The 22,044-nt window shown below is 50.5% G+C and overlaps 7 protein-coding genes across 7 annotated transcripts; 1 reads left to right on the top strand and 6 right to left on the bottom strand.

Moving 5' to 3' along the window:
* Nucleotides 1-59: 59 nt before the first annotated feature.
* On the bottom strand, nucleotides 60-2,279 carry BKA67DRAFT_537593 (uncharacterized protein; the record flags this gene model as incomplete). Its single annotated transcript, XM_046100351.1, has 3 exons — nucleotides 60-232; nucleotides 290-944; nucleotides 1,164-2,279. The coding sequence occupies 3 exons, from the start codon at nucleotides 2,277-2,279 to the stop codon at nucleotides 60-62; spliced, it is 1,944 nt and encodes a 647-aa protein (XP_045956013.1).
* A 725-nt stretch (nucleotides 2,280-3,004) lies between these two features.
* On the bottom strand, nucleotides 3,005-6,369 carry BKA67DRAFT_571715 (uncharacterized protein). The gene is made up of 2 exons (XM_046103245.1): nucleotides 4,234-6,369; nucleotides 3,005-4,182 (listed from the first exon to the last, which is right to left on the bottom strand). The coding sequence occupies exons 1-2, from the start codon at nucleotides 5,920-5,922 to the stop codon at nucleotides 3,232-3,234; spliced, it is 2,640 nt and encodes an 879-aa protein (XP_045956012.1). The 5' UTR covers nucleotides 5,923-6,369; the 3' UTR covers nucleotides 3,005-3,231.
* A 1,346-nt stretch (nucleotides 6,370-7,715) lies between these two features.
* BKA67DRAFT_660521 (uncharacterized protein) lies at nucleotides 7,716-8,943 on the bottom strand (the record flags this gene model as incomplete). Its single annotated transcript, XM_046107647.1, has 2 exons — nucleotides 7,716-8,450; nucleotides 8,506-8,943. 2 exons carry the CDS (start codon nucleotides 8,941-8,943, stop codon nucleotides 7,716-7,718), a joined length of 1,173 nt encoding a protein of 390 aa, XP_045956011.1.
* A 978-nt stretch (nucleotides 8,944-9,921) lies between these two features.
* BKA67DRAFT_660520 (uncharacterized protein) lies at nucleotides 9,922-13,137 on the bottom strand (the record flags this gene model as incomplete). Its single annotated transcript, XM_046107646.1, has 1 exon — nucleotides 9,922-13,137. The coding sequence occupies one exon, from the start codon at nucleotides 13,135-13,137 to the stop codon at nucleotides 9,922-9,924; it is 3,216 nt and encodes a 1,071-aa protein (XP_045956010.1).
* Nucleotides 13,138-14,838: 1,701 nt separating this feature from the next.
* BKA67DRAFT_660519 (uncharacterized protein) lies at nucleotides 14,839-16,514 on the top strand (the record flags this gene model as incomplete). The annotated part of the gene is made up of 3 exons (XM_046107645.1): nucleotides 14,839-14,952; nucleotides 15,023-15,454; nucleotides 15,537-16,514. 3 exons carry the CDS (start codon nucleotides 14,839-14,841, stop codon nucleotides 16,512-16,514), a joined length of 1,524 nt encoding a protein of 507 aa, XP_045956009.1.
* Nucleotides 16,515-17,702: 1,188 nt separating this feature from the next.
* On the bottom strand, nucleotides 17,703-18,984 carry BKA67DRAFT_537588 (uncharacterized protein; the record flags this gene model as incomplete). Its single annotated transcript, XM_046100350.1, has 2 exons — nucleotides 17,703-18,507; nucleotides 18,632-18,984. 2 exons carry the CDS (start codon nucleotides 18,982-18,984, stop codon nucleotides 17,703-17,705), a joined length of 1,158 nt encoding a protein of 385 aa, XP_045956008.1.
* Nucleotides 18,985-19,109: 125 nt separating this feature from the next.
* On the bottom strand, nucleotides 19,110-20,120 carry BKA67DRAFT_335779 (uncharacterized protein). The gene has a single exon (XM_046096264.1). The coding sequence runs from the start codon at nucleotides 19,843-19,845 to the stop codon at nucleotides 19,234-19,236; it is 612 nt and encodes a 203-aa protein (XP_045956007.1). The 5' UTR covers nucleotides 19,846-20,120; the 3' UTR covers nucleotides 19,110-19,233.
* Between the last annotated feature and the right edge of the window lie 1,924 nt (nucleotides 20,121-22,044).

Raw genomic sequence — 22,044 nt, 5'->3', positions numbered from 1 at the left:
GCGAACTATTACCGTCAGATACGGCCAAGACCATAATACGTTGCCAATGACAGCTGCACTTAAGCGGCAAGAATGGGCGACGAGCTGCCGTTCACGGGAGACATGTCACCGTCGGCAGGAAGTTCTCCCAGAATGTTGCCATCAGGGTCCATCAGCACACCACCATTTGCTGCCGCATTTTCCATCGCAAATAACCGAGCAGCTCGCCCTTCCTTCTTGCGAGGCTGAGGGGCTGGATATAGACGGTCAGTGATGATTTCCTCCTAGAGACCAGATTGATGAAACATACCTCTGCCATTCTCCTGCACGTAGAAGCGTCTGAGGAGAGACACAGCCTCATCACGCAAATATCCACCCTCGGCGGGGTAGCCAGGTTCAACGTTACCTCCATCACCATCTTCGTCAGTTCGGGGCAGGAGGGCCGCTCGACCGCGTAGAATGTTCTTAGCGTCTTGAGGACCGTAGCCGTTCTGGTAAGGTCTGCCGCTGTCGGGTTTAGCGATCGGCTTCGAGTTGACATGGACACGGAAAACTCCTCCTGTACCACCAAACTTGTCGTTCACTGCGCCGAAGTAGACCTTCTTAATGCGGAGCTGCCGCAGAAGAGAGGCACACATAACGCATGGTTCGACCGTAACATAGAGAATGCACTCCGAAATGATCGAGTCATCGACCTTGGGCGATGGGTGGAGCTTCTGTCCGTAGGGAAAGATGTGACCATCGCTTGGATCGACATCACCCCACAAGGACTCATCATGGTATTCAGCGTCCTTAACGTCGGCTTCTGACTGGCGAGACAACAGAGCAGAGAGGGCCATGAATTCGGCATGGCGAGTACCATTGCGTGTGACGTTGGTGGCGTTCATGCCCTTTGCAATGATACGATTCTTATAGACGAGAACGCAGCCTACAGGTGTCTCGTTTATCGTCAATGCCGAATCACCCTGCTCCATCATTAGCGAACATTCCTCAGACGTTTATGCAACAGCATGGTGAATCATCAGTCAATGGAAAGAGAACACGGAATGTTGTCCCCAAGCGCGAGCGCATATCCAATGCAATATTTGGAAAGAATTCTGATATGAAACGACACATTTCATATGCTTGGGCCTTTGAAGGGGGCAACAGCGAGTGAGTCGAGAGAGTGTTGAAATTTCGCTTACCATCTTCAGAGCCTCCCTCATAAAGTCAAGATGGACTGCTCGCTCGCGTTTACCCTCCTCGGTATCCGGCTCGATCAAGCCAGGAAGCACCTGACTAGGGGGCGTCACCAAGGGGGCAAGCGGCTTCAGTGCAATCGGAGCCTGGCCTGGAACCGGGTTGACCACGATGAGCGGGACGCCCGCTGCTTCCACAGCAGCAGTGTCCTTGGTAAGGGCCTTATCAGGTCCAGGTGTATTGTCGTCGAGGGCGAGCCGATCAACGGCGGCAGTGGTCTGGTCGACTTGGGCATCTATAACGGGTAGATTGGCATTTTCCTTGGTATTTGTGGCTAGCTCGGGCGCAAAACTGGGAGTTTGTGTGCCGGTTTGGCTGTGGCTAGCCGCTTTCTGAATCTCAATTTCATTCTCAGCTGGTACGACAGCCGTTATGAGTGGCGTCTGATTGCCGGCCGCCACCGGTGTCTCCCAACCTGAAGCGAGGCCCCCATTCGTGGTGACATTGCCCGATGGCTCAGTGGGTGATGAGGCACCACGGTTCTTGTTAGGTGTCTTAGAACCATTCGGCTTCTGCGTGTCGACCTGCTGAGCATATCCTGCAGTATCAACAATACCGAATTGGCTGGATGCGCCAAGAGGCGCCTTCTTGATTTCGGAAGATGCTGGGGATGCGTTTGAATGGTCTATTTGCTTGCTGGGGCCCATGTTCTCCTTGTCTCGCTGTTGATCGGTGGATGCATTGGCACCGGCACCGGCACCGGTACTGGCAGACTGAGCGCCATTGGGCTTGACGCTGGGTCGCTTGTTACCACCGCGTTTCTTAGCCGCAGCCATGGCGTCGTCTTCTTGTTGTGGCTGGCCTTTCTCTAGATCAGGCTGTTGCTGAGTTGGTTGTGATGCAGCGGGAGGTTGTGAGCCTGCAACGATCGCAGGCGTAGGTGCAGTCTGTGTATCCGGTAGACCCCCGCCAGGTGCTTCTGTCGAAGGATGTTGTTGCTGTGTCAATGGGGTGTTGTTGCTTGAATTGAAGTGAAAGAGGCGGGTAAAGAATTGAATAAAAGCAGCAAACAGCGCCTGCCAAAGGCTCGAGGTGTTACCTGAGGCATTGTGACCCGCCATGTTGCCCCGTTCGTTCGTTCCTGCCTCAACGATGCAAGAAGAGCGAGCACGTTGGATGGATTGCGATTATACAACTGGCACATGAACGGATGCAACCAGTCACCGTGCACCACTACAGAAAACGCAACGCAACACAGTTTGTTTCCAGCAGCAATTGTCTGCCTCAAATGGCACTGTCCCGATTCGTCCCAATCACCAACACCTGTGGCTTGGTGGGCCAGTGTATACAGCAGCCAGAGACTCAAGACCCAAATAGCCAATCGAAACACAATGTTCTAGCTGGCGACGGTTGCAGAGGCACAAGCAGGTGCAATCATTGGCCGAGCTCCACCTATGTGCTGCACCCTCTCCAGGCGTGAGTGCCGGCCTGTATGGTTCGCTGAAGACCTCTAGCAGCAGTGGTAGCCGTCTGATGCTAGGAAAGAGCGGTATGATATGTGGTATTGCAGCGTATTTGTAATGTATAGAGAGTATCAGTGTAAGTCAATTGCGCCTCTCTGAGTTTTTCTGCGCCCGAATCACCCCGTCTCCACAGCCAATAGATCGCCCTTGTCTATGCATTTATCGCAAGAAGTGTTCCTTGATAGATGCATACCATCCCTGCCGTGACACTGCTACGAACATGGGCAAAATAATATTGAATTAACAATGCGAATTTAGTATTATTGGCGCCACATGTCGTGTACATAATATCACTTGGTCACAGTGAACAAACAGATGATCTGTGAACGGCTGAAAGTCGTTTCAATTCTATAAGGCTAATATTTTACATCAATTGGATCGACTTCCAACCACTCTGCATTCCTCCGTCAAATGCTTCTCTTCCTCAAGCAGCCATATGCTATCTGCTCCAAAACGCAACGCTATGCAGGATGATACTTAAACAAGAGGCCTCTTTAGTCCTCAAAAAGGTAAAACAAATCCAAGCTTCGGTATCCGAGACACCTTTCACTTAAAACACCATTCCCAAATGCGAGAGAGCGATATTGCTGGACGCGGGCCCTAGTGATCTGTGTTTGAAGTCCAAAAGTTCACACTGGATTCTTTGGGTCTTCGGCTTGACGTTGCTAAGGGCCATGCTAGGCAGTCGCCTGGCGAGGTCAAGCGCTTTTGTGAAGAACTTCGGTTTGTTGGTACAAGGGACGGAGTATTGTTGCGACATTCCCGATGCCACAACAAATGACAGCGCGACAAACAGTGCGCTGGAAAGGGATAGGGGTTGGCCACGATCCAACGATGATGGTGAAGATACGCCTTGACCAATAGCCATAGCCACGACGGCCAAGCTTGACAGTATAGCCAGCGAAGATAGAGCACGATATGTAGCAATGCCAACATTTCCACTACGGGCCAGAGATATAGCCTCGAGGCCGAACAAGATAGTTGCGGCAAGTGGTCCCTGGACTAGGGACAGTCCAGTCTGAGTTCCGTCGTTGATTCCAACAACTGGCAAACTCGTAGCTTGAGAAAATGTCGCTGCTTGTGACATGGCGCCATTCTGAACACAGGCGTCGCCAGAACTGGACAAGGTCCTGCCCGGCGATACTGCAATACTTTGTACAACGCGATCCGGGCCAACAGTGAGTCTGGCACGAGTAATACCATTGGCAACTACGTCTGTAGTGGCCATGACTGTCTGGGCTGCGTCATGTGCACCAGTAAACAGAATGCCTTCTGATGCTCTACCAAAGGCGGAGTCCTCGGGACGACGTTGATGACGAACCTCGGGCAGTGGTCGTTGAGTGACGCTACTGACATGCTGTTGTTTGTCGTTACTTGGTACGTGGGCAGCATAGACACTTGTGGCAGTAGCAGTAGTCGCAGTAGTCGCAGTAGACGCAGTAGTCGCAGTAGTCACAAGACCTGTAGTTGGCGTCCTTTCTGGTGATGATAGAATTGGCGCCTGCGAAAAGTTTAGCATCATGTCACCCAGAGTCCCGCAGAGGCGACCTACAGTTACCAGTCCGTTGCCGCCAGCATTTATCGCGGGTAACGATTGTCTCAAGTGCCTTCGTTCAATGTCGTCGACAAATACAGTCTGTCGGACGCTGTTGCCAGATGCAACCGGTACCGTCTGGAGTCGCGGTGGAAGCCCTCCTAGCGATAACCCACTGGATGAAATTGTCTCACAAGGAACTCGTGACTCAGGCGTACCTGCCGGGGAGCTGGTACGTGACCTTGCAGTCGAGCCAGCACTGCTCGAGTGCTCCGAGAGTTGATTTCGATCGTGGCCAGGATCTCTGTAGTTCTGATCAGACTGCACAACTCCCTCCTTTACAAAGGCGTTGCCCGTGTTTCCGAGTGCATATGCATTGTGGTCAGCCTGGTCATGGAGTAGGCCATCTTGAGATTGAAGGCGCGCTTCGCCATGAGGTGATGCAGCTACTCCGCCAAGTAGTGTAGAGCGTACATCCGGCTTGTGACTACTAGATGAGGCCTGGCGATGGTAGATGTCGGGGCCCCGTGGACCGGCAACATCCTTGGATGGCTCAAGTTCGTCATCTAGGTATGTAGAGCCTGGCGAGTATAGAGCGAAATCGACGTAATTGTTGCCGACATCGACGCCACCGTCGAGGTATGGTAGCATTGGCTGCTGGCTGTCGCCTACACCCAGTAGGTCAGCGCCAACAAACTGAACGCCGCTGCCAACTTCTAGGCCGCTTGCAGGTGTGAGAACTTGGCTTGATGATGCCGATGCGGAGTTCTCAGTAATTGGCGAGTAGTATGTCGCAGGATCAAAGAAAAAGTCGTAATCTTGGGGAATTGCGTCGTTGACCTCCTCATCGTACTTGATGTACTGATCCCAGTCGTCCATGGAGAGTTCAGAGGTGATCATGAAGCTAGCATCAAAAGATAGCGATTCACGTGTTAAAGAGTCGAATGTGAGGGCGTCTGATTTCATAGCCGCACTGCTACTAGGTGGCTTTTGGGAAGGTGGTGCTCTAGACTTCCTGGCCTTCTTGGACACCTTGGAATCCGAAGAGATATCCGTGGAGGAACCTCGTTTGTGGCTAGGATCGCAGCGGGTCTTCTTTCTCTTGCAAGAGTCGCAGGCCTTGAGGACTCTCATCAGATGAGCATGATCACGTTGCTCCTTGGTTTTGCAACCCCGAGATGCTGAGTTTGTGACATCAAGGCCCTCCTTTGTCATGATCTTCATGCCAGGAATGTGAGAGAAGTCGCTGGCATGTGACCGAGAAGATGAAGAGCCTGCCTTCTTCCCGGATTTCCGTGCCTTCTTGGGAGCAGCCAAAGGCCAGCTATCACCGTCGAAGGACTGTCTCCATACGTTATCATTGGTCATGTTGGGAGACGTATTGGAGGTGGAACCATATCCAGAATCCTGAATGGTGGAAGCTGGAGATGCAGTGCTCGAGGTTACAGCAGGGCAGACGAGGAAGAACTTGAAGTTTTCACCAGTTGCCATGGCATGGTTGAAGAACTCCACGGTTACGTCTCTGCGCTTGTCCAGTATCAAAGCTGGCCCAGGGATGTAGGCATCGATCAGCTCATCCAATTGCGCAGATCCCATCTCGGGGAAGAACTGCAAAGGGGCTCCCAGAGCAGGCTGAGAGACGGAGAAACTCATTAGGGAGCTGGAAGAGGAGTTGGATGAGGAGCTGTTTCGGGACATGGAAGACATTGGAGCGTAGATTTTGGTGGTCTCGGTATGGAAAGAATACACCTTGAATATCGCGTGTTAAGTCGGGACAAGTTTGTTGCACGGATTCACCGGCGTAGGAGATACGACAAGCAAATGCCGGTTGCGCCAACTTGATAAGCGATACTACTAGTAGTATAGACGGATTGATTGCCTATCTATCAGGATATTCGGACTTTTGCCGAATCGTCGAGTAGTGAGTGGTAAGGGCAATGACAGTTGATTGTAGCGGATGCTGACAATGCCAAGGACTACTTGTCGGGAGCACAAGCCGTAACAATTGATGAACGATGCCTGGCTCGAGATGGGAATACCTTCCGGATCTCTAGAGTGTATGGTGGATGAGCAAGTGAAGAGAAGAGGAAACAAACCAATCTCACTGTCCGGGGGAGTCACTGGAGTTTTTCACTCTCTGATGGAGGCCTGGTTTGCTGCAATGCCTCGAGATTCAACTGGCCGGAGCATGGGGGACGAGCAATGAGACATTCGGCGAAGCGAAAAGGGTATAGTTTGGGCTGAGTCCCCAGCCAATAGCCGACAAGCCTTCCAAGAATGGTCACATCCACAGATGGAACTCGTTTCGCTAACGAAACGCTGTTAGCGGAGACATTTGAAGATAGCGGAGGCACTAACATGGCTCGGCTCAAGAGACTTTTGTCATTTCGGCCGGCACCATCGACATGCAGGATGCACTGATGCCTCAGGCTTTCAACCGGCGAGACTATAATTGGTCAATGGTGCTCATCTTCCGTCGATGAGTCAAATTCAAGACCCACATGTCATCAATTGGATTATTCCTCCGCCTTCTTGGCATGATGTGCTGTGAGCATCAATGGGCCATTTGCGTGGAGGAGTCATTCATCTTGTCGCATTACGGCAGAAGATCTCGCTTCATTTGTGCCTCTATGCATAGATATTTGGCATCAAATACTGACGCACGCGACCACTCCCGAGGTTCTCTTGACTGTTAATATTGGAAGGTGGACAAGAAAAAATCTAACAGGTGAACTGGGCTTCGCGAGGCTCATCCCTATCCTATACCCCTACAATCACCATCTTCAACTATATGGCACCCAAGACATTCCCCAACCCCACAAGACCTTGAGCCTCTATGTAGGTACGCGAATGGATTGCCGGGGTAAGTGGAGTATGAAGGATGCTAGCGACAATAGTTCAACATCAAGACGGTCCCTATATCATTGTCTTGTCCTTCAGATAGTCGCGGCAGTACTTCTGGTCGGCAATTCCAGACACCTCCCTATAAGTAACGCAACACTACCCTAGCATATATATGTCGTCTTGGTAAACAAAGCATTATGTTCATTCATCGTTCTCATTCTTGCCCTACAATGGCCCATCTCATTGTATTCGAGGTAATAGCTTAAAATAGCACTTCAGTCCCATCATAAAGTACATGCAACTGGATGAGAGTTGCGCTGCGTGGTATTAGTCACATCGACGAGTTACCTAGGGGGTGTATCAGCTTCGACGATAGTCCGGGCTAACAACATCAGAGAGCTCTATTTCATGATCGACATACCCACGACGACTGCAAGAGATTGAGAAATTGGTAAATAATATTGAACAACAACAATAACAATAATAATAAAGGGTATCATGTCAAAACTAATCCCACAATGATATGAAGCACAACGGGCGAGATTATGCAGTTTGCGCCGACAAAGCAAACCAGTAACCTAAGCGCCGGCAAAACTAGCAATGCCAATATCAAAATTTATCTCAAAAGTCGATGGACAAGTACCAGATGTGCCGTCTTACAGGGCGCCATACTGAATGTTTATACGGTCATCATATCCCGACGCGTCAAACGAAAACCCGCTTTCCGACTCCCCAGACTGTGTCAGTGCCGGCGTTTCGATAAGCGTGTGGCCATAAAGCCACCTCTTCCACGATGTCCCGTAACAGTTCTGCATCAAACATTGCACCGGATGGTTGGATCCCAGAGAGAGTGATTCGCATGACAAACAGCACAACCACCACTCTTCCTCCTCGAAGGAATAGTGTTCTAGTGCAAAGTGTTGTTTCAAGGCTCCTACCGGCCCTGACCAAGAACAGTCTTCCTCCAATAGTGAGTTCGAGCTCAGTCGGCGATACTCGCACCTCCAACGACCCGGATATGCAGGCATCTCGCTGCCAATGGGAAATGGTGGCGATAGGTTCTGAAATGGTGGAGCAGGACTTGGAAGGCCTGGGTTATATGATCGCCCGAATGAGGTTTGGAGAGTCCCGGTGCCGAGGCTTACGCTGCGGCTGTCAAAATTGTTTATGAAGTTATGGAGATCTTGTTGTCTTGAATTTGGCCGCGAAGCAACCGAACTTAAGTCGCTCCCCAGGTCCTCGTCGGGTGGCAAATCGGGTGCTAGCGGGTCATCGTCCCCAAAGCCCAGCAAGTCCGTTGGTATAGGACTCAAACGAGCGGACTCTGTTTGCGTGGGTCTTTTGCGAAATTGATAAGCTTCTTCAAACTTTGACAGGTCGTAGTGGTCGCACTGGTATCCAGACGGATTAGATAAGTGCTGGAGCATTAAGATACAAGGCACCTACGACTACTTTCTTTTCCTTGCAGTGTTTACAAACAAGGTTTAATTTCCTCTTGATTGCGGTCTTGAATCTCTTCCCTACAGGCAAAGGGCCATGTCTCCGCCCTCGTAGGCGCTTCCCAGCCGTGTGTGAGACCTCGATCGTCGGTATTGCTTGATCCGCAATGTCTGTAGTCGAGACTGGTGACATGCTGTCACTTATATGGCTTTCGTTCGTCACGCTGCGTACCATTGGAGGCGCCCTGAGGTTAGCAGGGCAGGGATAGCTTTGTGATGTGACATGTTGCTCTAAATCACGCTGCTTCTCGTACCGTGCTTCTTCATCCCGGACTTGATCATATATGACTTGTTTTTCAGGTGTGGGTTCTACTAGGATTTTATGGACCTCTTGGCCGCTGCTCCTCGACTTGCGTTGTCTTGTCGTTGGTACTTTCAAAGACATGGTGATGGGCTGCCGAGGCGTCCAGATGGGTTAGAAGGCTCCCACAGCCTTATGTGAAACAAAGCAACTCGAGTATATCGCAAACTGACTGAATCAGGCCGCAGCCAGGGGAACCCGTGCAATATGAGACTTCGATCGCAATAAGAAAGAACAAATCAGGCTACAGTGGTGTGATTAAGGATGTGATAAAACACAAGAAAATTGTGTGTAGGACTTGAAGGACTAATATGAAACCAATGTACGAGGCTCAAGGCTGACAATAAGGCAGAATACCTACGTTCACGATTGCCTTCTTTCTTAGGACGTGGGTCGCCTACTCGGTATCTGGCCCCCACTCCAAGAGGCCATTTTCCTTGGAAGGAATTGCGCCTGTGACCGGCGACGTGCAAGTCCTATCAAGTCTGTTCACAAGGGGGGGGGCTCTGCGGATTTTGGCAATAAAATAACGTTGTGACGCTACAACTTGCGCAGAACGACATTGATTAATCAGTGACTTGTCAGGTTAATCTGCGGGCTTTCGGTGTGGAATTCGACGAATATGACGGGCGAGGAGTATGCGAAAAGTGAGGGGTACTAGCTGGCGGTTTACTACTGACCGCAATTCTTAAGCTGAGGCCAAAATGCACTCAACCCCCCCGGCTTCTAGCAGGGGCGTTCACTCCCAGTTTTGAACACAAGAACTTGTCAAAGCCGCCTCAAATTTTGGCGGGCAATCTAATCGTGTCGTTGAGCCTCATTGGACGAATCTTTGATTGGCATTTACCGCAGCCGCAACAAGATTGTGTGCTAACATCATATTGATCAATTAAAAACCATTGCAGAGACAAGACCCTGTTCATGGGCTGCTCAAACTAATGCAGCCACTTTAGTCTTGCGACACCAAAGTCCACTATTAATGGCCTTCCGTTGTCACCTTCCATCTCCGTTTGCGCCGCTTGGAAAGGGTGTGTTTAAGGAGCCATAACTGCAAGTGACAGCTCAACTAGGGCGTTTATACTCGAATAAGTCGTGTGCCTCCCTGCTCCAAGGGCCACCATTTGCTTTTGAAAATCCTGGTAGCGCATTCGATTGTTCTTTCGCTGGGTTGTTTGCAACACGCACAAGGACTCGGTCATCTGTGGGAATAACACGCTCGGGGATTTGTCCCGCTGCATCAGTCCGCTTCGCAGCCTTCTTTCCACGTGTAGCAGGGTTTACTATCCTCGGTACCGGTTTCGCAATGTGCACCAGCGAATTCGTTGTCTCTCTGTGCTTGTCACCTTCCAGCACCTCGGTTTTAAGCGACACATTATAAAGAGTTTCAGGTTGCTTTCTTGGTATCGGACGAGTCGTTTCCACAACCTCAGTACTGCGAGACGCTTGTAGATCGTTGTTACGTTTTGCCAAGGTATCAGGGCCATGAAAACTTTGGCTTTTCGGGTTTGCATTCGTGACTGAATCGCTTGGTTGGTCTGTACGATTAATAGCAGGCGGAATCTGTGTCAAGACCCCCTCAAGTGACGGGTGCTTGGTATTCTCCAAAGTGGTCGTAATCTTTTTAGCCATTTCAGGAGTTTCTGAATCTGCTTCCGCGACTAAAGCAGAACGACCCTGCCGATTTTCAGAGGTAACGACGCTCTCGACCTCTGCTATGACTGCCTCTGATGGTGCAAGTTTCGCGTGTTTGGAAGATGCCAAGTTCATGCTGGCTCTGGTTAGGAGCTTCGAATTTGCAGCAGGCAAGTCGCTGGGCAATGGTGAGTTACGTCGATCTTGTGCAGGAATCTCTACCGGCTTCGAAGGCGCTGCCTCTAAATCCATGTTTCCTTTGGCATCCTTGACGGGATTCGTTGCCACCATTTCGTATGTATCAGCGTAGCTCTGGAGTTGTTGATTATGAGGCAATGAGCTTGCCACCATAGCCGCAACATTCATCAATGGGGTTGTTCCCCGTTCTTCATACAACGTGGAGGGTCTCGTGGCTGCTGGAGATCTCATCCGCGCTTCCACACTCACTTGTTGGATATTAGGCACATCGCGCTTCGGTTGGAACAATGGGCCATCATTATCATCATCCTCGAAGAACAACCCGATAACTTCTTTACTGCGTACACTTTTCCTGGAAAGTTGTGCGAGTCGTGGTGGGGGTGCATTTCCAGGTTGCCGACTGAATATGTCTTCAAGGTCCTTCTCTTCTCCCTTCTTTCTTGCTGGAACTTCATGACTGTCTTCCACGACCTTTGCCGCCAGGCGTGTACATTTACTACGCCTTTCAGGGCTTTCTTTGCATCCCGAATCTTTGTTTGGTCGCTTCTTTACAAGCACTTCAGCATTGCTGGAACCATATTTGCTACAGCTCTCCCCATTCGCTGACATGACAGAATGTCGAGTAACAGTTTTCCTTTCTGGAGCAAAATTCAGCGTGTCAACGCGTGCTAATTCTTCCTCTGTGCTGGAGTTTGTGAATCCATGACTTGAGCCGTCGGCATTCCTGTGAGAGCTCTTTGTCTTCTTTATATCGGAAATCGTGGCGCCTTCTTTAGGCACATCGTCATCTATAAGAATTGGGTTGTCGTTAAATGGCTGCCGACCAACACGCTCATCGCGTTGTACTGAACCAGCCACGCCACGCTTTGAAGGATGGTCATCAGTTAAAACAAGAGATTTTCCATTCTGCTCACTCGATACCGTTTGGGGAGAACCAAAGTGGCTAGAGTTGGCTTGTGATTCAGATTTGTTGGGCTTGCGAGCCTTCTTGCTGCCTTTTTCAGAGATCATCAGAAGCCCCCTTCTCTTACTTGGTCCTATTCGTAATTCTATTCGAGGCTCACGTACCACTGGCTTCTCAATTACAGAATCCGAATTTTCTGTGCTTCTGAGCTGCTTGCCTCGTGATTTGGTGGTCTCTCCGGGTATCGAGAGCTTGCGCCCAACGGGCGAGGGTCGCAAAAGAGGATCAAGTTCGTCGACTATAGCCTTATATCGTTGGGAATTGTTCGGGTATCTTGGTTCTGTTGAGGCATCCAATGGAGCAGCAGACTCATCCGTGGGCGCTTTAACTTTCGGGCGCGGCTGGTCCTGTACATTGTAATGCGTGGTGGACCTCTTTTGCCGACCCAACTTGGCGGTGTTTTCTTCCATAGGCACTGTATCAACCTCATTATCAGACTCAATAAAGTGGTTTGCACTCCTGGACTTCGCAAGAGGAGCTTTTCGAGGTTTATCGACAATTCTTGGCACTTGAGGCCGGCTTTGGTGTAGCAAAGACGTTATGTTTGCTTTAGACCTTGCATCCTTCCCTACGAGAGCTTCGGAGTGAGGTCTTGAAGTATTGATGGCTGCAGGTTCTCTCTCGGAAAGTGGAACGCCTTGGTGAGGCTTACTTTTCGCTTGTAGAGATACTTCGTGTACCTCATCACCATCGATATCCTGCATGCTCAAAGCAGATGAAACTGGAGTATCATGTTCTTGACGATGCGTTTGGGAAGACATGGCTTTATGGCGAATTGGTGCGCTGCTCATAGGGCGCCCAGACAGCGTGAGTATCGCACCGAAGAGGCTTTGTGCATATCCGCTCTTGCTTGGTGGCGAAGCTTCTCTTCTGCGTCGCTTGGCTGGATGTGGGCTCTCTTCTTGCAGACCCGGCGATTCTTGAACATTCATTCTTTGACGTTGCTCAAACGGCGATTCGCTTGGGACCAATGCGCGACCATGGTGCCCCGTAGGCGATACGAGGCCATGCAATGGAGTATGTCGTAGCTGAAAATGAGGTGTCCCTGCTGGAGGAACAACGGGCATTCCTCCGCTTGGAGCTGGTCTTGGTCTTGACGTGCGAGCAGCGGCAGTGGATTGTCGTTGGACCTTCTCCTGGACCCGCTTGTCAATCAACTCAGACAAGTCCTGGTTGCGGCTTCCAACACATTCCGATGTCTGCACGAGAATGCCGCCGCGCTCCAGTTGGACTTCCTCACCATCCCCGAACTCATAGTCCTCACGCCAATGAGTGTCACCAATGAAGTTTCCCCGCTCATCGTAGACCATGATCCGCTGGTTAAAAGAATGGAACTTGAGACGCCCATCTTGCCAGCGTTTTTGTTTCCTCTTCAGATCATGGGTAAAGAGGCATACGAATTCGAGCACTTGAGCACTACTTGCTTGACCCTGACCCGAAGTGGACAGTGCCAAGCTCTGCATGCCCTGAGAGGTTGTCGGCATTGCGACTTTGGAGCAGTCACTCATTCGTGAATATTCATATAAAAAATGCTGTCAAGACCCCATGTTGTAGCATATGGGCTAGTCTTGTGGTTCTCGTGAAAGATGTTGCTCAAGATTTGCTCATGATGGCAACGACAGACGCGTTTCGACTCTCCAAAGTTGTCATCCATACAGGCAGGCGCGACTGTAGCGCGGTTGCACGTGTCTTAGTGGCAACACACCGGCGGTCCTCAATTAAGTCACCGATAAAGTGATAGCGCATCGCACGGCCATTGAGGGGCTCTTGGCAGATTCAACTTTCCTCCATGTATGAACATTCAGATGGAATTCTACAGCTAGGGGGGGGGGGGGGGGGGGGGCGTTTATTTTGGGGTTTTTATTATGTAGGTGTGTGAGGGGGCAGCGAAAAATTAATTAAAGGTGAAATATATGCAATGCGCAACCAATGTTTATATATTTCCGTTCTCCAAGACTCTTCTGAACCTGCCATTTCAACTCCACGCTCGCATCAATCAAATGGAGTCGGCAATCTTATCAGAAAGTTTGCTGACGTACGGCCGGGTAGCTTCATGTCGTTCTCTAACATGTGTTAGGCGGCTCTCAGCGTTTGGCTTGGGTTGAGTTGAAGAACCTTGCCAGTATGCACAATTTTCCTACAGGCAATTCAAATTCATTGTTCTGAGCGACATGGTTTAGCGCTTGTAGCGGCGTTGTACGTCAGGATGGCTGTGTACTAACCTTAGAAGGTTTTACTATGCATGTCGATGTCTGGTTTGATCTGGTCTGATTTAATCTACACCCGGCCGTTGAAACAATGGCTCGCTGAAGCAACGAACTAACCTTCTGACAGAAACTTGGTCGTACAAAAGTGCGACTGCTACCCAAATTATACTACTCAGGCCCGTCCATGTTTAAATAATCAAATATCATCATCCATCAATTGACGAATGGGATACTGCATGGCGAGAACAAATATCTACGGTTAGGTTGTTGGATGTGTTTTGCATGAAGAAATTCATGTCGCGCACCTCTCCTGCTGCTGCATGGTATTTTGCTAACCGGCTACACGGCTACGCCTGTCCTTATCCTAGGGCTTCTTGTACGTAACTCGAGTCGAAGGAGTAAACCTACAACTACTTGCTTTGCGCCTGCACACCATTTAATCGGGTCCTTTCAATTTTCCTTGCCATGTATCACGATGAATTAGACCCCCAGTCAAGAGGCACAGCCTTACGGCGCCGTTGATCCATGTGCCTTTCGGGCGTTCCACCACGCACTACTGCCTACTACGGAGTGCCTACATCCTCCATCCTACTGCACATCCTATGTGCGCATGTACATCCTAGATGTGCCGGGGATCCATACTGGTAGTCCTGGGAAGCGAGGAAGCTACCTACACTGACTCTGACGCAAAGTAGCGGCGCAAGCAACACTCCTTCGCTGCCACAAACTTATTCCTCTAACCTCCGCAATCTTAACGAGTTGCGCTTGTATATTTTTTTTGGGGGGGCGGTCAAATGTGTTCTGTTAGAGTAGAGCCTCCATTCATTTGAACTGCTGATCATCAGCACATGTCCGCTCGTTCAGCAGCCCCAAACCAGCAGCTTCAACAACCGGAATCGCATTTGTTAGAGTACCCCGCAGAACTACACCAAACCACCTACAGCTAGGCACAGAGCCCAGGCAGAGCAGCTACCGACAATGCAGGCAGTGCAGAGACAGTTTGGGAAGCTCACCCACAAGGCTCCCGGCGACAATGCCAAAGTCAGTGCCGTATTAAATGATTACGAGGATGCAGACAATGTTCTTGCCAAGGTACAATTCATTCCAAGGTTTCAACGCAAAAATCCTATGCATATATCTAACCCACTATTCACCATGACAGATCATCGAAAACACCAAATCATGGCGCGATTCATGGGTCGCCCTGACGTCCACGCAGCTAGGCATAGTCACCGAGTATGAAGGACTATACGACCCGATCGAAGGCACTGGTAGAGCCACTGTCCGACCGGCAACTGGTACCCCCGAACTGCAGCTAAACCGGACCTTTGAACTGAAGGGTGAATACGGCCAACTCAAGACCGATCTCATAGAGGAGCTTGCCGTCATAGAGTCTAGCATCATTGTGCCGGCAACCACTGCACGAGACTGCCTTGCCCCCCTTCGAAAGACCATCAAGAAACGAGAGAACAGGAGGCTGGACTACGAAAAGGCGCAGGACAAAGCCCTGAAGTTGCAGAGAAAGCCTGGAAAGTCTCCCAAGGACGAAATGGCTCTGGTCAAGGCTCAGGAGGAAGTCGCTAAAGTTACCGATGTACGTTCTTGTCCTTCCGCGTGGCCTACGCCGAGGTTGCAGCACAACACGAACCGCAGCTCGGTGCTAACAATCAGTCAAGGAGTTCCAGACAATTGATAATCATGTCCGGGAGACTTTGCCGCCTATCGTCAACGCTGCATTCAGCATAGTACCTCCCTTGGTGAGCTCAATCGTTATGATACAGAACCGCCTGCTCGGCCTGTACTACACAGTCCTACACAACTACTGCGAAACGCACAACTTCCCATCGCCACCGCCACCCATGGAGGACGTCATCGCAACATGGCAAGCTGCCTTCGGTCCGGCAAGAAAAGAGGTAGAGTCTGTTAGTTGCATCGCTCACGGCCGAGCCGCAAGACAACCTATGCATGTCACCATAGAACCACAGCCTGAAGAAGGCCGGAAACCCTCTACTGGCACCGTTGGCTTCCGACGTGCCTCGACCAATCCTGTCCCTCCAAGGGACGAAGGGCCCGGCCCTATGCCTCCCAGACCAAACCGAATCCCATCGACACCAAGTATTTCAACACCCATCGCGACCCCTGGGCCACGGCCTAGTTTCAGTAATGCAAATTTCGCCTCCAACTCGAATTTGGGTGTCCCGACCGAGTTTACCACCGCATCCGGCTTCGGACGTTCACCACCGGGCACTGTTTCGCCTCGGGGTCTTTCGCCTGGTAGGATCTCGCCTGGGAGGATCTCGCCGGGCAGACTTTCGCCTAACTCGCAGAAGCCGCGGACCGACTACTTCTCAACCAGGCCTCCGAGCGCAGCATCGACAGCTCCGTCTACCATCTCCTCCGCCAGCGTCAACCCTGCATTAGGCAAGAAGAAGCCGCCGCCGCCGCCGCCCAAACGTATTGCCTCCAACAAACTGCCAGAGGAATTCATGGTGGCACAATACGCGTTCGCAGGCCAGGGCGCCGGGGACTTGTCGTTTCAAGAGGGCGACCGGATTCGAGTGGTCAAGAAGACGGGCACGGATCAGGATTGGTGGGTTGGCGAGTTGAGAGGCACCAAGGGCAATTTTCCCGCCAATTATTGCAAGGAGGCATGAAAGGACGTCGTTCTCGAAAAGGAACCGCCCCACGTGACGTGACCGACGTCGAGCATGTCAGTTACGGCGTTGAATGGTAAATTCAAAAAAGGAGGTTAGGCTAACCCGTTGATCAGTTTACTGCTGGTTTTCCTTTTTTTTTTTTTTTTTTTGGGTGGAGGGGGGTAGTTTATGGCTTTTTGTATGTCGACATCACGAATTATGACTTAAATAATTATCATTGTTTTGTCTCGGCCATTATCACACTTCAGGCGTTGCTGATGCTTTTGCTTGCAAGTGAACAGCTGGCTCCGTTCGCAAAGGATACTGATTATAGGCTATGATGAATTCCAGCGACAGGAAGTATATTGAACCATCGCCGCGAAGCCATTGGTCGGCACCCAAGCGCCAAGCACCAAGCAATACAAAAGTTCAGCGATTGGTTGATGCCTTGACGGAACAACTAACCACGGCGCAATATGAGAAATGATAACAAAGAAAGAAAAGAAAAGAAAAAGAGAGAGAAGGAAAAATGTGAAAAGGATTTGTGCGTTCAACTGTGCTCATTTTGATTTGATCTATCTAGTCTTTTGAGACCAGCGTAACCTTCGAGCCTGCTTCCTCACACTGCTATCCCCGACGTCATTTCAAACTGCTCCTTTGCAGTTTCATAGCTGTTTCTCCTTTTTCCTTTTCGGGGACCACACACACACACACACACGCCTCGTTCATGCGAAACAAAACCAAACAAATGAAAACGATCTCAAAGCATGTTGAATCGAAACCCATGCATCAACCGGCTGGGTGCTCGTGAAACTCCGTTGCCTAACTCTATGGCGATAAAGAAAAATGGATCTGTAATTCTATGGTGATGTCCGGCTCAGATCTTCCTCCCAGATCATCTTGCCGGACGCAGAAGGTATAATGGGTATCATGGAGGAGTCGTGTTTAACAGCCGTTTATTTGCTGCTTCAAACTGAATGATCTTGCGGGGGTAGCGTGAGCTTTGCTTTATTCGCTCAAGTCCAAAGTGGCGAGTTTGACCGGAACCAAGACGTGTATGAAACTTGATGATGACTGGCCTGTGGACGCCATCGGACCATTGGGTTTCGACGTCATCCAACGTTGTGTGAGACGCCTTATCTCCAAATGGGAAGCTCTACCGATAACTTGTTGAGATATTTTCGCAGGTGTTCCGAGACGGGGTACTCAGAATACAGGGCTAAGAGCCGGTGAACGCGCGCCTTCCCGGCGGCGTCGCTCTTCCTCAGCCCGTATTGCCCGTGCAACTTCCTCCATGTGTGGTTGGTCCTCTGAACGGCCTGATCGAACACCGAGGTAATCGTCGTCGTTTGTTTCGAGATCCAGTGGTGTCACGGGACCAGGGCTCCCAAGCGGCATAAGATTCGGCTTGCTGGGCTTTGTGGGAATGCCGGTGAAGCCCATGTTTCTCAAGGATATCGCATTGCGTGCCGCCGCATTGACATTTCCGCCGCTGAGCGCCAAAGTCGCCTGTGCAATCATGTCTCTCTGGTACTGTTGCAGTCGACGCTTAGCCTCGGATTCCTGTCGCGAATGTGCTGGACCATCTGCTCGAAGTGTGGGCACATGAGACTCAGACTTGATTCCCGTGGATGGTGACACCGATACAGGTGGACGATTTGGTGATAAGTGTTGCTCCGGTTGTCTGTTCTCATAGTTCGAAGGGTAGTATTTCCCCATGGGAAGAGGGTTTGCATGAGCCCCGCTGGGCATGTAGGATGCAACGGGGGTATTGCGGCCAGCCATTGCCTTTGGGGGAGGCGCCGTGGTCTGAGAAGGCATTTTGACAGGTAATGGGACTCTTGCTGATGGGGCCAGGCCAGTGACTGGAGGAGCAGATGGAAGCGGAAGACAGTCCGGCGAGCAAGCCTGTGCGTCCTGAATAGACTTTTGCCGTGCTTTCGATGCGTCTAGGTGAAATGGATGGCTACGGTAGACGCGGGCCTGATCCTCATGAAATGGGAAATATCCGCTAAATTCAACAAAGGTGTTAGCTGTGCAAAACGAGCAACCGGGTCATGTTGACTTTTTCCTTTCCTTTGTTCTCGAATAGAAAAGAAGAATCAAATGTCACGGCTCAGGGCAAAACAACCTACCCAGGAAGATCTCCGCGTGCTGATAGTGGTGCTGGTGGAGTGTATACTGATGAGCTGCTAGGTGTTGACTTCTTAATGGTAGGAAGTTCAATGGCAATAGGCCGGCTAGCAGATGTTGGCGAAGAGGGCGGTGACGCTGCCTCTATAATTTTGGACGAGTCAGCAATTGTTATCGGACCAAGGTTAGTGTTGTGTTGTGTTGTGTGGTGAAATGTATGGTGAAAAATGTAAGGTAGGGGGACCGGAGCCAGTCGCAATGTGACTATGTGACGCACTTGGTCGCTGACCGCTGGCAGCGTTACTGTGTAGAAAGGGCAATCCGGGTCATGGAGCGCGAAAACTGGGAATCCCATGCTCGGAATGGGAAACCCGCAAGGGTAGAATTACAGGGGAAATGGCGCTCGGGTTCGGACCCAAACTCTTGGTTGTGCGCCATTCTCGCTAGAGAATGCCACTAAAGCCGCTTGGAGCCGCAAGGCAAGCCACGGCGCCCATAGCAGGATCCGAGGGACCCCCAGACCCTGAAAACCCCAGCAAGCGAATGCTGAAGCACCCCGCCAATACCCTGCTTGATGGTACGACAATGGGTGTGGCGGGGGGCATTAGCGGCTGCTTTGGCTGCTCAACCATCCAATGACCAATGCGTGCAGATGGGGCGCCGGACCGGATTGGATCGGATAGAGGCTACTATCCTTCGTCTCGCGATGCGACTCCGGCAAGAACGGCAACAAGCCACCACGAGAATATCTCCGAATAGAGGAGAACATGGTGCATGTAAACTCTACATGAACGTGTGCCTCTGCGACCGAGGATAAAATATGATCCAAGTCATGGAGCGGGGAATGGGGATATGGAATGGAAATATGAAGTAGAAACTCAGGAACCATAAACAACTCATGAGAAGAAGGTTTCAATAATAATAATAATAATAATAATAATTGTATAAAAGAATTTAACGTACCAGGAAGCTTCAAATGCATCTCGCTTGGTCTCTTAGCAAGGTCAGGCCAGGGACTGCCCTGAGGCGTCGGAGATGGTCTTGCTGAGAAGAGGATCTCATCGTGATTGAAATCACCAGGTGAAGATGGTGCTGACGACATTTCCGAAGTGTTTGATAAGTTGGACACGGACCTGCCCTGCATACCTGGACGGCGTGAAGCAGCCATCGTAGTCAACAACGACGGTGGCTTGAATGAACGGCCAATGCTGGCCATTTCTTAAGCATCAAATGAGACTACCGTGAACCAGGGCTTCCGAACTTCTGGGCGTCCTAGGGCGGAGGACAGAAAATTAGCATTAGTCTGTAGAGATGTTGCGATTATGACCTCGTAAAGAAATCGCGCCGCTCTCTTCGCAATTGGGGGTCGTATCGAGTATCAGAGTGTCACTTGTGTGGTTGCTTGCAAGCTCTGGTGTGATGGCTTTGTCCGCAAACCCGGGGAACCTTCACAGCAGCTGTATATAGCTCAAGCTGTCGCGATTGCTTGAGTGCTTGTGTTTTTCGGTACGCGCGTCTGAGGCAGGGAGTTGATGCAACCCCGCCGTTGCCGTGGCAGAGTATAAAGCGGTAGGTAGGTCTGGGGATATGCACAATGGCAATGCTTGTTGAGAAAAGGGCGGCTTACCTTGCAATGCAGGGAATGTTTTGAACTTGGAAAAAGGGTCTTCGGAAGCTAATAAACTAATTGAACAAGGCACACCGCAACGAGAGATGCTTTCTCCAGCTGAAATAGCTGAGTTTAGATCGTCGTCTTTCTGGTGTGATGTCTCCACTGACAATTTGTCCAACGGCACAGGTGAGGTGTGATGGAGAGGACCCGCATATACTACGAAGGCCACCTTTGTTGCCCTGTTTCCACTTCGTTGACCTCTTAGATTTTGAGTCTCCTTTAACCGGGATGATCAAAAATGAGTGGCATGTGAATGAGGGTGTCGATGTCTTGAAGTGAGAAGTTACCGTCCGAGAAACCATAGACTCTCAGACGTTGGTTCGACGACGGCGCAGGTCAGTGTAGGAAAGGTGCTGAAATGTCAGAATGTTGAGAATCACAGGTGACTGCTTGGCTGTCTGATGACTTGATAATCGAGACAAAACTGGTTCAAAAAGTGAAGTGATGGATGGAGCTTAGAAGGTGCTGCCAGAAATGTGCAAAAAAGGATAGCAGATCTACTTGACAGCTCGTATCAGGTTTAGATCAAGAGCTCGGAGCCGGTTGACAAGGTACAAACACAATCATTAGCCTTATCAGGTGCCAGGAGCTCTTCCAATGAACACAAGGAGACTCGAAGGTTAGAGGCTGGAGGACCCTGAAAAGCATCGACGTTGGACCCTTATAAAAGTTAAACACTGGTTGGATCCATGCAGATAAATGATCTGCCTTATCTGAATGGATTGCACTTCCCGTGCACAGATTCATCACCCGGCCCGGACCACACCAGCGTGCAACCCTATGTATGGGAACAACACCACCCGAAAGCTTGCATTACTTGCTTCAAAGTTGCGCATATTCTGTCACTTGGCTTGAGGTGGTATCTGTCGGGTAGGAATTGTGATTCATACGAGGCAGCGCGAGGATGGTAATCCATGTCTGTCCGCGTCGCATGCAATGCTCCAAGATGGAGTATTAGTCAACGTTGCGCTGCCCAAAGTGGGCTTACACTATCCGGTGTAACCACTCGCACCTGCAGTATTGAGTGTGGTCGCATGTCACTGTTGTTTATGACCTTATTCCTGTAGTACTCATGCAGATGACGATAGAGCGACGTGAGACAAACATGCAGCGATCTGCAAGAACCCGACCGCCTTTAGGACTTGTACGTCCCTTGGCTCTTTGGCGCCTCATGCCTGGCTTGCCTGGCATTGGGCGATGCTCCTGTAGGCTGCTGTGACTTGAACATTTGATCCACAAAGTTGTAATGTTTCAGATGTTATTCCTGTCTCCTGATTGAAGGACTTTGAGAAGGCGACAAAAGTTTCTGCAGTGTCGACGCCTTTTCTTCGGTTATCATGCATGCAGGCCGCATAGCCAGCCTCTGCGATCGAGCGAGCGGCCGATCTTGATGTCTAACGGAAGTCGGACATACATCATTTGTGTCAACATGGACGTCGATAATGCACCCCCTCTACTGTTGGTATTAATTCAAAACATGCTGCAGTCTATACCACGGTTTGTAATACACCACACCACGACTTTGATCTTCACGTTTACCGTGGTGATTGCAATCTTGTGGGCGCGTCTGTTTGAGAATCTGCCTTGGCTCTTCCCGCTCGTGAGCCGCCGATTCGACGTCTTTTGGTGGCATCAGACACGGCACGCCGATCTGTGATGATCAATCCTCGAAACGATTATGGCTGGCGTGGTATCGAGGGAAAACAAAGCCACAGAACTTGTTTTGGCGCATGCTGATCGATG

Source organism: Truncatella angustata (genome assembly GCF_020726525.1).
Source record: "Truncatella angustata strain MPI-SDFR-AT-0073 chromosome Unknown BKA67scaffold_6, whole genome shotgun sequence".
Classification (NCBI taxonomy): domain Eukaryota; kingdom Fungi; phylum Ascomycota; class Sordariomycetes; order Amphisphaeriales; family Sporocadaceae; genus Truncatella; species Truncatella angustata.
Note: the sequence above shows the minus strand (reverse complement) of the source record. Positions and strands in the feature narration are given on the sequence as shown.